The sequence below is a fragment of the Protopterus annectens genome, chromosome 5.part0, assembly GCF_019279795.1.
Source record: "Protopterus annectens isolate FY-2018-M chromosome 5.part0, PAN1.0, whole genome shotgun sequence".
Classification (NCBI taxonomy): domain Eukaryota; kingdom Metazoa; phylum Chordata; order Ceratodontiformes; family Protopteridae; genus Protopterus; species Protopterus annectens.
The window spans coordinates 1,329,259,489-1,329,272,688 of NC_056735.1; the positions used below are offsets into that span (position 1 = coordinate 1,329,259,489).

Sequence of the window (13,200 nt, forward strand, 5' to 3'; positions counted from 1 at the left end):
ATAGCCTTCCCCTCTGCCCCTGCAGCAAATGCCACCAGCAATTGGTTAGATTTCCTTTGAGGTTTAGTCCTGTCCACGTAGAATCTAAGTTGTCTGTGCACATCTAAGGAGTGCAGTATCCGTTCCCCTTTGTTCTGTGGATTAGAAAAGAACGTTGGCAAATGAATGGACTGATTAAGAGCCACACTGGATACCACCTTGGGCACGAAGGAAGGATTGGTCCTGAGGGACACCCTGTCCCGCATGAAAGATGATGAAAGGCTCCACTGGCATGAGGGCCTGTAATTCAGATACTCTTCTTGCTGAAGTGATGGCTAAAAGAAAGGCTGTTTTCCAAGAAAGGCATTTTAAATCTGCACTAGCAGCTGGCTCGAAAGGAGGAAGAGTGAGTTTCTCAAGTTAAGGTCCCAGGCTGGAGTTGGAGCTCTTCTAGGTGGTCTTAAAATTTCTGGCCCCTCTGAGGAACTGCTTGAGCAGTGGATGTGAGAAGAGGGGAGGTTCTGTGTTATAGTGAGCTGAAATGGCTGAGGCGTGAATTTTGATGGAGGAAAAAAAGTCCCTTGTGAAGCATCTCCGTTAAGTATTGTAAAATCTGAGATAAGTTGGGCACTGCTGTGCTCATCCCTTGAGATTGGTTAGAGGCACAGAATCTTTTCCATTTTTCAGCATAAGATTTTCTAGTATAAGGCCACCTTGCCTCTAAAATGATATCCATTATACTGAGGGATGGTAAGGGAGAGATTAGGTAATTAGCCAGGCTGCTAGGTTTAGGGTTTGAAGCAGAGGGTGCAGAATCTGATACTCCTGTTGGGACAACAGGGTAGGGGTCAGAGGCAGGTGCCATGGGACCAACAGTGAGACACTGCGCAAGAGTGGGTACCACTGTTGGCGATGCCAGTCTGGTGCAATCAATATCGTCCTTGGTTTGTCCTGTTTGATCTTTAGTATTACTTTGGAGAACAGAGGCAGAGGAGGAAAGGCATAGACTAACAGTTTTTTCCAGCTGAAGGACAGGGCATCCACTTTCCAAGCCTGTTTGTGGAGAGTCCTTGTGCAAAATTTGTCCAACTGGTAGTTCTGGGGGGAATGCAAACAGGTCTATACCTGGGCTCCCCCATTTGTTTGTCAGCATGCTGAAAATCTTTGGTTCCATTTTCCACTTATGTGGGTCCATAAGGTTTCTGCTTAGTCCGTCTGCCAGCGTATTTAGTTTTCCTGGCAAGAACTGAGCTTGTAGATGCACTTGGTAGCTCAAGGCCGTGTTCCACAATGCCATGGCTTGTCTGCAGAGGGGGTAAGAATGGGTACCCCCTGCTTGTTTATGTACCACTTAACAGTGGTGTTGTCCATCTTTACCATTAATTGTCCTGGAAGAATGTGGTCCTTGAAGGCTGCCAGAACATTCTGGACAGCTAACATTTATTTTTGATTGATATGCAAGTGCATTTGACTTGGGTTCCATTTGCCATGAATGCACTTCCCCACCAGGTAAGCCCCCCATGCATAGTCTGATGCATCTGTTGTTAGGGTTTGGGCAGCAGGGGGTAGGGTGAATGGTAGTCACTTGTTTAGGTGGCACTCCTCTGCCCACCAAAGAAATTCTAGGCGTAGGCAAGGTATGATAGGAATCATTGCTTCTAGATCCTGAGAATGTTGACACCATAGGCTTTTTAGGTACCACTGTCGTTCCCTCATATGCAGTCTTGCATATGGAATTAGAAGAATGCAGGAGGCCATGAACCCCAAGGCTTGCAATATTTGCCTTGCAGATAACAGGGTTTTCGTAGCCACTAGTTTGAAGTATGTTGTCAGATTAATTTGTTTCTCTGGCATGAGGAAAGCCATCTGGGAAGTTGTATTAAAGCTTGCACCCAGGAATCTAATTTGTTGACAGGGTACCAGGTGCTATTTCTTTTAGTTTATAGTGTACCCTAGACAAGTTAGGACTCTGTACAAAAGCCAGATGATTCAAAAGTATGTCCTGGCTTTCTGCCTGAATTAGACAATCGTCCAGGTATGGGTGTATTTGAATATTTCTTTGCCTGAAAAATGCAATGATTGGGGCTAGGCACTTTGTGAATACCCTGGGTGCAGTAGATAAGCCAAAGGTCAGTGCAGAGAAAGTACAGTTTTGTACCTACCATAAATGTAGATGTCCGAACAGGAATGCATCTGCAGTCCTTACAAATGGGTTGTCCTGTCGTCAGGCAGCCCTTCGGTCGGCCGGATTCCAAAGTCTGGGTCTGGCCTCGGCTGGTGTCGCACTTCACCTGACGTCATAGCTGCAGTTCTTCGGGTAAAAAGGCATCAGCCGACGCCATTTTCCTCAGTGTTTCTTGCCCCAGATGCCAGTTGCCCTCTTGGATAGCTAAAATTTTGGATAAATGCCAATGTTTCCAAATAGTAGAAGGCAAACACAAAAAATAAGCATGTATGTACATATATACAAACAAATACACCATAAGAGATCCCCCCCCCAGCTAGCTATTAGATGGGCAAATACCCTAGGAATACCACAGAGGGGAAGGAGGGTGGGTAATCCTGACTGCAGATGCATTCCTGTTCGGACATCTACATTTATGGTAGGTACAAAACTGTACTATGTCCTTCAAGGATGCATCTGCAGTCCTTACAAATCGGTAGAATACCATAGCCAAACTAGGGGAGGAGGAAGAAGAAATTATGGTGTAGTTAGGATCCCTTGCAAAACAGCAGTGGCAAACCCTGCTCGGGATCTAGAGTATAAAGGTAAGTTATAATGCTTGGCAAATGTATGCACGGAGGTCCAAGTAGCAGCCTCTATAATGTCCTTGGTAGCCACTCCTCGTAAGAAAGCTGTGGTAGTGGCTGTAGCCCTTGTAGAATGAGGCCTTATGTTCTGTGGAGTTTGCTTTCCATGGTAGGAGTAACAAAATCTGATGCAATTTCCTATCCACTTGGAGATTGTCTGTTTTGAAATTGCTTTTCCTTCCCTTCCTGTTGCATATGCTACCAGAAGCTGGTCAGTTCTTCTATTGCCCTTGGTTCTGTCCAGGTAGTAGCGCAACTGTCTATGTACATCCAAAGTATGCAGCAGTCTTTCCCGCCTGTTCTGTGGATTGGGAAGAAGGTAGGTAGGTGGATAGCCTGGTTTAAAGACACTCTGGATACCACCTTAGGCATAAATGTAGGATTTGTTCTCATGGACACTATCTTGATGGAAGATTAGGAAGGGTTGTACTGCCATTAAAGCCTGTAGCTCAGAAACCCTTCTTGCTGAGGTAATTGCCAGCAGAAAAGCAGTTTTCCAGGATAGGTGTTGAAGATCTGCTGTTGCTGCTGGTTCGAAGGGGAGTGTCAATTTTCTAGCACAAAGTTCAAGTCCCAAGCTGGTAAAGGTGGTTTCCTAGGAGGTTTTACATTTTTAATTCCTCTCAGAAACTGCCTGAGTAGAGGATGCGAGAAGACAGGGGATCGAGCTGTATTCTGCAGAAATAGCTGATGCATGTATCTTGATGGAGGAATAGGACAGGCCTGTATGGAAGAGCTCTGCCAAATACTCCAGGATGTTGGCAATGTCTACCTTTGACACATCTTTTCCCCTTTCAGTACTCCAAATGAGAAACCTTTTCCATTTTCCTGCATAGTTCCTTCTTGTTGAAGGTCTGCGGGCCTCAAGGATAATGTCTTTAACCCTTTGTGATAAATCTGGGTTAGTTGCTCTTATGTAATGTTCCAGGCAGTCAGCTGCAGAGTTTTCAGGTTTGGATGCAGGGTGTTGTAGCTGCTCTGAGACAGCAAAGGAATCAGGGGTAGTGTCCACATTTTCCCCAGAGACATGCTCCTCAGTAATGGGTACCAATGTTGTCTTGGCCAGTCTGGAGCTATCAGAATGATCCTTGGACGTTCCTCTTCGATTTTCAATAGCACCTTGTGCATCAAAGGAAGAGGTGGGAATGCATATGCTGTCAGGCCTTTCCAACTGAAGGATAGAGAGTCCACCTTCCAAGCAAGTGGGTGGTACGTCCTTGTGCAGAATTTCTTGAGCTGGTGATTGAGTGGGGATGCGAATAGGTCTATTTGTGGCAGTCCCCATTTCCTTGTGATGACCTTGAAGATGTCCGGGTGTAGCATCCATTCGTGAGCATCCGAGGTAGTTCTGCTTAATATGTCTGCTAGGATGTTTTCTTTTCGGTAGAAAAATTGCTTGTAACTGAATGTTGTAGCTCAGAGCCATATTCCATAGGTCCAGTGCCATCCGGCATAGAGGGTATGAATGAGTGCCTCCCTGTTTGTTGATGTACCACATGACTGTGGTGTTGTCTGTCCTTATCATCAACTGCCCTTCTTGGAGGAATGGTCTGAAATTCTGGATTGCTAGTTTTACTGCCAGCATTTCCTTTTGGTTTATGTGCAGGTGCAGCTGATCTGGAGTCCATAAGCCTTGTATGCACTTGTCCAGCATGTGGGCCCCCCAACCGAGGTCTGAGGCGTCCGTTGTGATGGTTTGGCTTGGTTGAATGCTGTGGAAGGGCAAACCTGGGTTTGACTGGCATGCCTGAGCCCACCATAGGAACTCTTGTTTCAGGCATGGGATTAGTGGTATTTCGGTTTCTAAGCTGTGCCTGTGTTGAGACCATAAATTCTTCAGGTACCACTGTAGCTTTCTCATATGCAGTCTGGCATGAGGGACCAGGATTATGCAGGATGCCATGAAGCCCAAGGCCTGCAGTACTTTCCTTGCTGTTAGTTTGTTCTGCTTTGTTAATGCCAAGAAGTAGAGAGGAAGTTGTTCTTGTTTTTCTGCAGTTAGGAATGCCATCTGTTTTACTGTGTCCAATTCTGCACCTAAGAAGGTTATTCTTTGGGATGGTATCAGTCTTGATTTTTTATATTGAGTGTATATCCCAGGGCTTGCAGTAAGCAAATGACTCTTTGTAAGTCTTCTGTTAGCTTGTTTGGTTGTCCGCTTGTATCAGGCAGTCGTCCAGGTATGGATATATTTGGATTCCCTGAAGCCTGCAGTGAGCGATTACTGATGCCAGGCATTTCGTGAACACTCTGGGCAGTAGATAAGCCAAAGGGCAATGCTGAGAATTGATAATGCTCTGATCCTGCAAGAAATCTGAGGTATCTTCTGCAATTTGGTCGTATGGGGACGTGCAGGTATGCCTCCTTGAGATCTAGAGTCACCAGCCAATACTCCTTGCCCAGCATGGGAAGAAGTTGCTGTAGGGTCAGCATTTTGAATTTTGGAACAATGATGAATGTGTTTAAAGCGGACAGGTCGAGAATAGGCCTCCAATTTTCTCTTTTCTTGGTACCAGGAATAGTCTGGAGTAAAATCCTTTCCTTGTTCCATAGATGGTACCCTTTCCACAGCTCTCATCTTTGCTAATTGAGCTATTTGTTTTAGAGCTTCTGTCTTTTGATTTGGTGGTAGGTTTGGCATTCCTCTTTTTCCTGGTAAAGTATGGAAATGAAACCTGTAGCCTTGGTCTATAGTTTGCAAAATCCACTTGTCTCTTGTGATGTAGTGCCAGTTTTTTGAAAATAAGGCTAACTTTCCGCCTAAGGGTGCTGCTATTTGTTCCCTGGTAGGCGGTGCCAGAGCCAAGTCCATGTGATTGTCCTGTTGCAGTGGTAGTAGTTGTGTCTGTGCCTCGCTGGTTGTTACCTTGCCACTGGTGTCCCCTGTAGGCACCTCCTCTGGATTGATTTCTGCATCTTGAATGCCTATTCCTGCCTCTCTGTGTTTTAGAGGAGTCTGGAAAGGACCAATTTTTGGAAGGCCAGTTCCTGCTAAACCTTGGAGGCTGAACCTGTAAGAAATCTTTCACTGTTTGTACAGATTTTGCCTTCTCTTCCATTTTCTTCAGTACCTGCTGAGCAGGAGAACCGAATAAACTGACCTTATCCATAGGAGCATCTAACAGTTTTGCTTTAACATGATCCGGCAAGACCTGTTCTTTCAACCATGCATGCCTTCTTATAACTGTGCCAGTCATGGCTGATCTAAAGGAAGCCTCCAGTGCATCATAGCCACATTTTAAAGAATGGTTACTAACCTGCTGAATGTTATGCACCATTTCTAGAACATATTTCTTATCTAAAGAATCATCAGAGGACAGTTTCTTAGTTAACTGATCAAGCATAAACTCCTGGTATTGGATCATATGAAACTGACAGTTCAATGCCCTAGCTGAGAGAGTAGCAGAGGTGTATACTTTTTACCCCATCTCTCTAAGGACCTGGATTCCCTTTCAGAGGAGAGGGTTTTAACTGAGGTCGAAGCTACTGCCTTAGGCCCCTGGGAGATAGTCTCGGGATCTGCAAAAGGAGCCTTGTATAAATGGTGATGTGTGTCCGGGACCCTGTAGAACCTATTGGGTTTAGCAGGGGCTGGAGGCAAAGTATCAGGAGCAGTGCAAGCATCATTAAATGCATCATCTACAACAGGAAGAACTGGAGGTATAGCTAAAGGCCTATGTTGTGGTAAATGCAAAAAAGTCCTAAGCCTTTTCCTTGAATCTGAGAAATCATGCCCCTGCCATTGGAATTGCTCTCTCATGGCATGTAAGGTTTCCCCAAAGGAAAATTCCTCTGGTGGAGAGGCAGAAGGAATCGAATCCTCAGCATCGGAGTCTTCATAAGGAGAAAAAGGAGCCTCTGGATGGTCTGTATTGTCTGTATCATCAGAAGAATCATCTGAGGACACTGGCTGAGGGGGCTCTGCTCTAGGTCTCTTTTTTGGAGGAGGTTGAGAGGCCCTGTCTGGATGAGGTTGGGATCCCCTTATTAAAGAGATGAGATCCTCTGCCAGAGTGAGCATTTGGGAACTGGAACTGGGCCTGTGAGAGGGGGGCTTAACAGGCACAGACTTAGAAGCTTTGGCTGCTTTAGCCCTGGAAAAGGCCTTTATGGACATGGCTGCAGGCGGCCTAGCAGCACCACGTGCAGGGGTTGAAACATCCAAAGGGATGGTGTCCGATAAATCTTGTGAAACCACAGTAGCAGGTTGAATTTCAGAGGCCGATTCAACCAGGTTAGAAGGGGCCTCGGTAGTAGTCATGGATTCGGCTGAAGATAGAACCGTTTGCTCGGTTTCGGCCGAAACCGAGACACTCGCGGTTTGCTTAACCTCAGTTTCGGCCGAAACCACGGACCGCGAGTGTCGGTCCTTTTCTTTGCGTTTCTTAACAACTTGTGAAGTCGGAGGATCCGACGGCATTATGTACGCAAAATCTGAGCCGAAAAACTGTTCAGCAAACTCCGACCGACGTCTAAGCGTCCGTCGGTTGAAAGAAGCACAGGCTAAACAAGCTGCTACTTTGTGGTCTGGGCCTAAACAAGGTAAGCAGTAAGAGTGGAAATCTTTATGAGGTATTTGTTTCCCACAAGTTAAACAGTTATTCACTCTTTCTGACATCGGCTGAGGCAAGAAAGAGTCCCCAACGGGGTACTTAGCTTTTTAGAAGTCTTCGAAGTAGTATTCGGTAGTAGTAATCTCTGGATCTGACCGACCGGCACTTGCGAACAGCTTCTGCTTCGGGCGCCACGCGGCAAGAAAGACTGAGGAAAATGGCGTCGGCTGATGCCTTTATACCCGAAGAACTGCAGCTATGACGTCGGGTGAAGTGCGACACCAGCCGAGGCCAGACCCAGACTTTGGAATCCGGCCGACCGAAGGGCTGCCTGCCAACAGGACAACCCATTTGTAAGGACTGCAGATGCATCCTTGAAGGACATCTGGTAGTGATTGTAACCTGCTTTGAAGCGTAGGTTATCTTCTGCAAGATTCCCTGATTGGGATGTGCAGGTATTCTTCCTTTAAAATAGAGTGTTGACATCCAGGCATCTTTTCCTAGCATGGGAAGCAACTGGTGAAGAGTCAGCATCTTGAATTTGAGAATCACCAAAAAGGTGTTTAGAGTAGACAGGTCCAGGATTGGATGCCATGAGTTGTCTTTTCTGGGTACTAGGAAAAGTCTTGAATAGAAACCTTGTCCTTTTTCCCCTTCTGGTACAGTCTGAATAGCCTTTATGTTTAAAAGAGAGAGTATTTGCTTTTGAGCCTCTGCCCACTGACTTGGGGGGTAGATCTAGCCAACCGTTGGGCATTGGCAAAGTGTGAAAGTGAAATCTGTATCCTTGGGACACTATATTTAAAACCCTTTTGTCCTGGGCCCCAGTTTTTGGCCTGAAGACCAATCTTTCCCCCTAAAGGAACAGTCAGTTTAGAAGTGCTTGGAAGAAGTCAAGTTATTGAGACAGTTTTCCATAGGGTGGAGTCTTACTACTTCCAGATTTGGAAGCGGAAGCCCCCCACTGCATAGTCTTGTGCATACCCTGGGACTGAAACCTGGAGTTTCTGCTGGGTCTGAGTTTGGACTGAGAAGGCCAGGAAGTAGCAGGAAAGGACCAATTCTTAGAGGGCCAATGCCTACTAAATCTTGGCGGCTGAATTTGTAAGAAATCTTTAACAGTTTGCATAGATTTAGCTTCATCTTCCATCTTTTTAATAACTTCCTCAGCTTTATTGCCAAACAGGCAGTCCTGATTTAAGGGAGCATCCAACAGTTTAGCTTTAACATGATCAGGCAAAGACTACTCCTTAAGCCAAGCATACCTTCTGAGTACAGACCCAGTGACAGCAGTCCTGCAACAGGCCTCTAAAGAACCAAACCCACATTGCAAAGTACGTTTTCCAACCTGTTCAGCAGAATGCATCAAAATCCTGTAAATCCTTATTTTCAGCACAGTCAGGAATCAACATAATTTTCTGTTTAAGCAATCCAATAATATGTTGTTGATACTTTAACATATGAAACTGACAGTTTAAGGCCCTAATAGACAAAGTTGCAGAAGTGCAAACCTTCTTACCCCATCTATCCAACGCCCTGGAATCTCTATCAGAAGGGGCAATAGTTTTGGCAGTAGAAGCCTTAATGCCCTTGGGTCCCTGTGAAATAGTCTCTGGATCTGCAATAAGTTCCTTTTTAAAAATCCTGTGAGAATCAGGAACCCTGTAATATGTCAGGTTTTCTGGGAGCAGGAGGCAAAGAATTAGGGGCCAAACTAGATTCCGAAAAGGCATCATCAACAATGTCTAACACAGGAGGTATAGCTAAAGGCCTAATGTTGAGGCAGGAGTAAGAAGTCCCTTAGCCTCTTTTTTTGAATCAGAGAATTCCTGGCTTTCCCAGTGGAAATGCTCCCTTAGTGTGTGCAAGGTTTCGCAAAAGAGAAATCCTATGGAGAAGAAGCAGAGGGAATAGAGTCCTCTGCATCAGAATCCTCATAAGTAGATAAGGGTAAATCCAGATCATCAGAAGAATCAGAAAAATCAGAATCCTGGTCAGAAGATTCATAAACAAATTCAGTCCTAGGTCTCTTAGAAGAGGAAGGTTGACTTCCCCTGATTAAAGCTATAATGTCTTCAGCCATTCTTATTTGTTTTTGAGGCATAGAGGCCTGAGCATGCAGATTGGTCGTCGTTTTTTTTAGGTAAGTTTCGAGGTTTAGGCTTTAAAGAAGAAGGAGGCACTGGTTTAGTACGCAAGTCCGTAGGCCTGAATACACCCTCAGAAGCTGGTGCCTGCACAGCGGCTCCGGACCTATCCAAGGTAGAGACATCCACAGGTTCCACAGTTGAAGCATCTCGCGGCATACCGGTCTCCAAATGGGTCTCAGTAGAGGCCTGCGAATCAGAAGTAGCGGGTATCAGGGGCTGCAAAAGCACCTCACTGACTACCGGGGAACTGGAGACTGGCTTAGGAGAAGCGTTGTCAGCAGCTTTGGACCTAGGCGGCCTGTCTCCATCTTTATCTTTGCATTTTTTCGGAATGCCTGTAGTCAGATGGCTTACCGACGACATTTCTGGATAACTGAACTGAGAACCGAAATATTTAGAAGCGGAAATATACCGATGACGGATAGTGTGTTGGTTAAACAGGGAACAAAACCGACAGCAAGGTACACCGTGGTCAGGGCCTAGGCAAGGAATACAGTAAGAATGAAAATCTTTGTGAGGTATTTGCTTTCCACAAGTAATGCAATTATTAACTTTTACCGACATCGGAGAGGAGCGAGAAAAGGTTTCCCCAACGAGGTACTTCGCTTCAGTTGAAGACTATGGTTCTGAAACTCAAAAGTGAAAATTTCAGGAGTCGGCCAACCGGCACTTGCGAACTGCTTCGGGCACCGCACGGCAAGAAAGACTGAGGTAATGACATCGACTGCATGTTTTACACCCTTAACAACCTGACATCAAGGAAGAAGGGACAGCAACTGACGCAGGACCCAAGACTTTGTTAATCAGACTGACTGAGGGCTACTGCAAGCAGATTACCCAAATGAAATGACTGCAACAGTGAAACACGAAGAACATCTGTTTAGTTCGACAGTGAAGCCATTTTCAACTTATGCAGTCATCTAAGTCTCCCTTCTGACATGCTGTAGACCCTAATACCGGTTACAAATATACCTTGCCTACATTATCCATACCTTTCGGCAATGCTCCTGCTGAGTAAGCAACAGACCCAATACACGCTCTAAGTACTTACCTATTTTAAGATATACTCTCTGCTTATGGGCTTACATCTAGCCACCTCCATGCTCATCTAACTACCCTTCTTCTTAACTCCAGAATGTTAAAACTGGTGGCTTGGCCCCATGACTACATCCCAGATGACTAAAGTTTGACTACCGGCATGGGCACTGGAGGGACTTGGCAAGGGAGGGTGGGTGTGAGGGAGTGACACTAACTGGCCCATCCTGGCTTAAATGCTTGCAAGAACGCAGGGGCATCACCTGCAGTATAGAGAGCCTAGTGTGTCACTTGGAACAGAGGCTGCACATGCACCTCCCAAGGCAGGTGCAACAGAAGCCAGTGAAGTGGTGGGAATAAGTCCGCAGGATCAGCAGACTGGCCCACTCCCTAACATCCACTTCTTGCCTCTACTAAGGAACAAATAGGCTGAAGAGCCCTTGCCTCAGTGGATGGTAAAATGGGTACAGGAAGTAGAACCACATGGCCTATCCTATTGATCACAAAAAATAAACTAGCTGACCAGTATTATGTTAGGGATTGGATCAGTAAATGCATTCTTAAAGAATGTACTTATGCATTATTCCCTCCCCCATAAAAAAAATATTGCCTTGCTTCCCTCACCTCAAAGCCTAGACAATAATCTTTATAGCTGGTCTAGTGGGACTCTCCTTATAGAGCAACATAACAATGATTTTGTGTTCTCTTATACTAGGCTAAACTAAAAAAAAAAAAAAAAACCCTTGAAGAGTGGGACATGTACATACCATCAGACTTCCAGAAATTGCTTTGCTTCCAGTTTGACACCAATGACCAACCCAAATAGTAAACAAGGACACAACACTAAAAATGATTATAAACAAGGACACAACACTAAAAATGCCTTGTTACAAACACGTACCTGTAACTGATGATATCAGCACACCCTAGTCTCCACTCTAAAGTCTCCGTTGTAAATTCATCAGTGTTACCCAAGTCAGAGAAGCCAACAATATAATCCTTGGTCTTTCCATCCTTCAACAGTGCTAGAGTTGGAAGGACTTTTATACGCAGTCTCTCACACAAGAATGGGGCTTTTTCAGCATTAAGTTTCAAAAACTTAGTTTCGATGTGCTTTTTAGCTAAAACTGCTAAATGCTTGTCAAGTATCTTGCATCTGTAAAAGAAAACAGCAGCCAATTTAGACACTGCTCTCCGACCTACTCTCCATCAAAATAATTTTCCAAAGGACAGCCAAACTTCTTAATAACAAAAATGATTGTCTAAATTTCTGCAACAAATACTCAAAAGCCTGCAATTCTGAAACAATTTAGCTCGCTCTAACTTTGTACGGTTCTTTAATAAGTAATACATTCAAGATGACTTGGTAAAAGCTTTTTTCTCTACAACAAATATAAGAAAAATAAGACTGATACTGAAACTTACAATGTAGACCTGAAGAAAGACATTGCCAAGTTCAAAATACTGCAGTGGGAGAGGTTCAAGTGTAGTCTTCTGGCTCTTCACTTCTAAGCTTCTTTTCCTGTACTGGTTTCAGATACTTAATTCCAGCAAGTGCAACTTTTTTATTTAATATGTTGCGAACTACATTTAGGTACTGTATCAGTCAAAGACACCTCATCTGCAGGTTTAATGGTATACCACAAAGGTAACTCTCAAATTTATTTATTTTATTTTACATTTCTTAACCGGGAAAGTCCGACTGGATACATATCCATTTTCAGCAGAGGCCCGGGGAGAAAAACTCCCAACAGATAAAATGCAGTATACAGTAATATTTAGCAATTAAACAAAATCAAAAGAAAAATATACATAGGTTACATATTTAAGAGAATGGTCTGAGTAAGGTAATATTTACAGAGATAGTAAGCAATTTAACAAAAATAAAAAGACAACTACAAATGGGTTCCATAATGAAAAAAAGTTCAAAGTAAGGTTATATTTAGTTAAGAGAAAGTCAACAGCAACGTGGGAGGTGGAGGGAAACTATAAAGGGAGAAAAAATTAGACATACAAGAGAAATGAGGGTATAAGAAGAGGAAACAGGTAAAGGAAGATCATGTATAAAGAGAGAGAGGAAGAATGAGATAAGAGAAGGGCAGGTTAGGTAGAAAGCAGCAGAGGCTGAGAACGGAGGTTGCAGTTCTGATAATGGAAGCAAGAGCTAATATAAAGGGGTAGAAGAAATTAATTGAAGGAGGGTACGGAGAGAAAAAAGGGAATTATCCTAGATAGCTAAGATGGTTTAATAGATTATATGAGTAATGTCGGGTTTGACTGGGACTAGCTAAGACTAAGACAAGCTTTAGTTGAAACTCAAGTCAGTGAAGTAACTCACACTGAGTAATTTGATTTTCAGTCAGGGTTTAGACAAGGACAAAGCCAGTTACTGTACATGTATGTCTAGTGATATTTTGAAGTGAAGCAAGGAGCAATTTGTGGTTAGTTCACCAGGAAGGGAGTTCCATTTTTTACCAGCAGTGTTAGAGAATAAGGAATCTCCGGCAGAGGTGTTGGCTTTGGTAGGTTGTACTAGCATTCTGCTGGAAGAGTGAAGGGATGCTAGGATGCAATATGGGGTAATGATATTAGCTAGACTGGGGGTGTGGGAAGGTTGGTGGAGGATTTTAGGAGTTGGTTATAATAGATCTGGTTGGGTAGCTCTAGCCAAC

The 13,200-nt window shown here is 44.3% G+C and overlaps 1 protein-coding gene across 4 annotated transcripts in view; it reads right to left on the minus strand.

Moving 5' to 3' along the window:
* LOC122801654 (thioredoxin domain-containing protein 9-like) overlaps positions 1-13,200 on the minus strand; it is a 288,308-nt gene that overhangs the window by 153,281 nt on the left and 121,827 nt on the right. For all 4 annotated transcript variants that reach the window (XM_044071134.1, XM_044071136.1, XM_044071133.1 and 1 more), the window contains exon 4: positions 11,430-11,684. In XM_044071134.1, the coding sequence (XP_043927069.1) occupies positions 11,430-11,684 (255 nt within the window). The remainder of the gene's footprint in view (positions 1-11,429; positions 11,685-13,200) is intronic.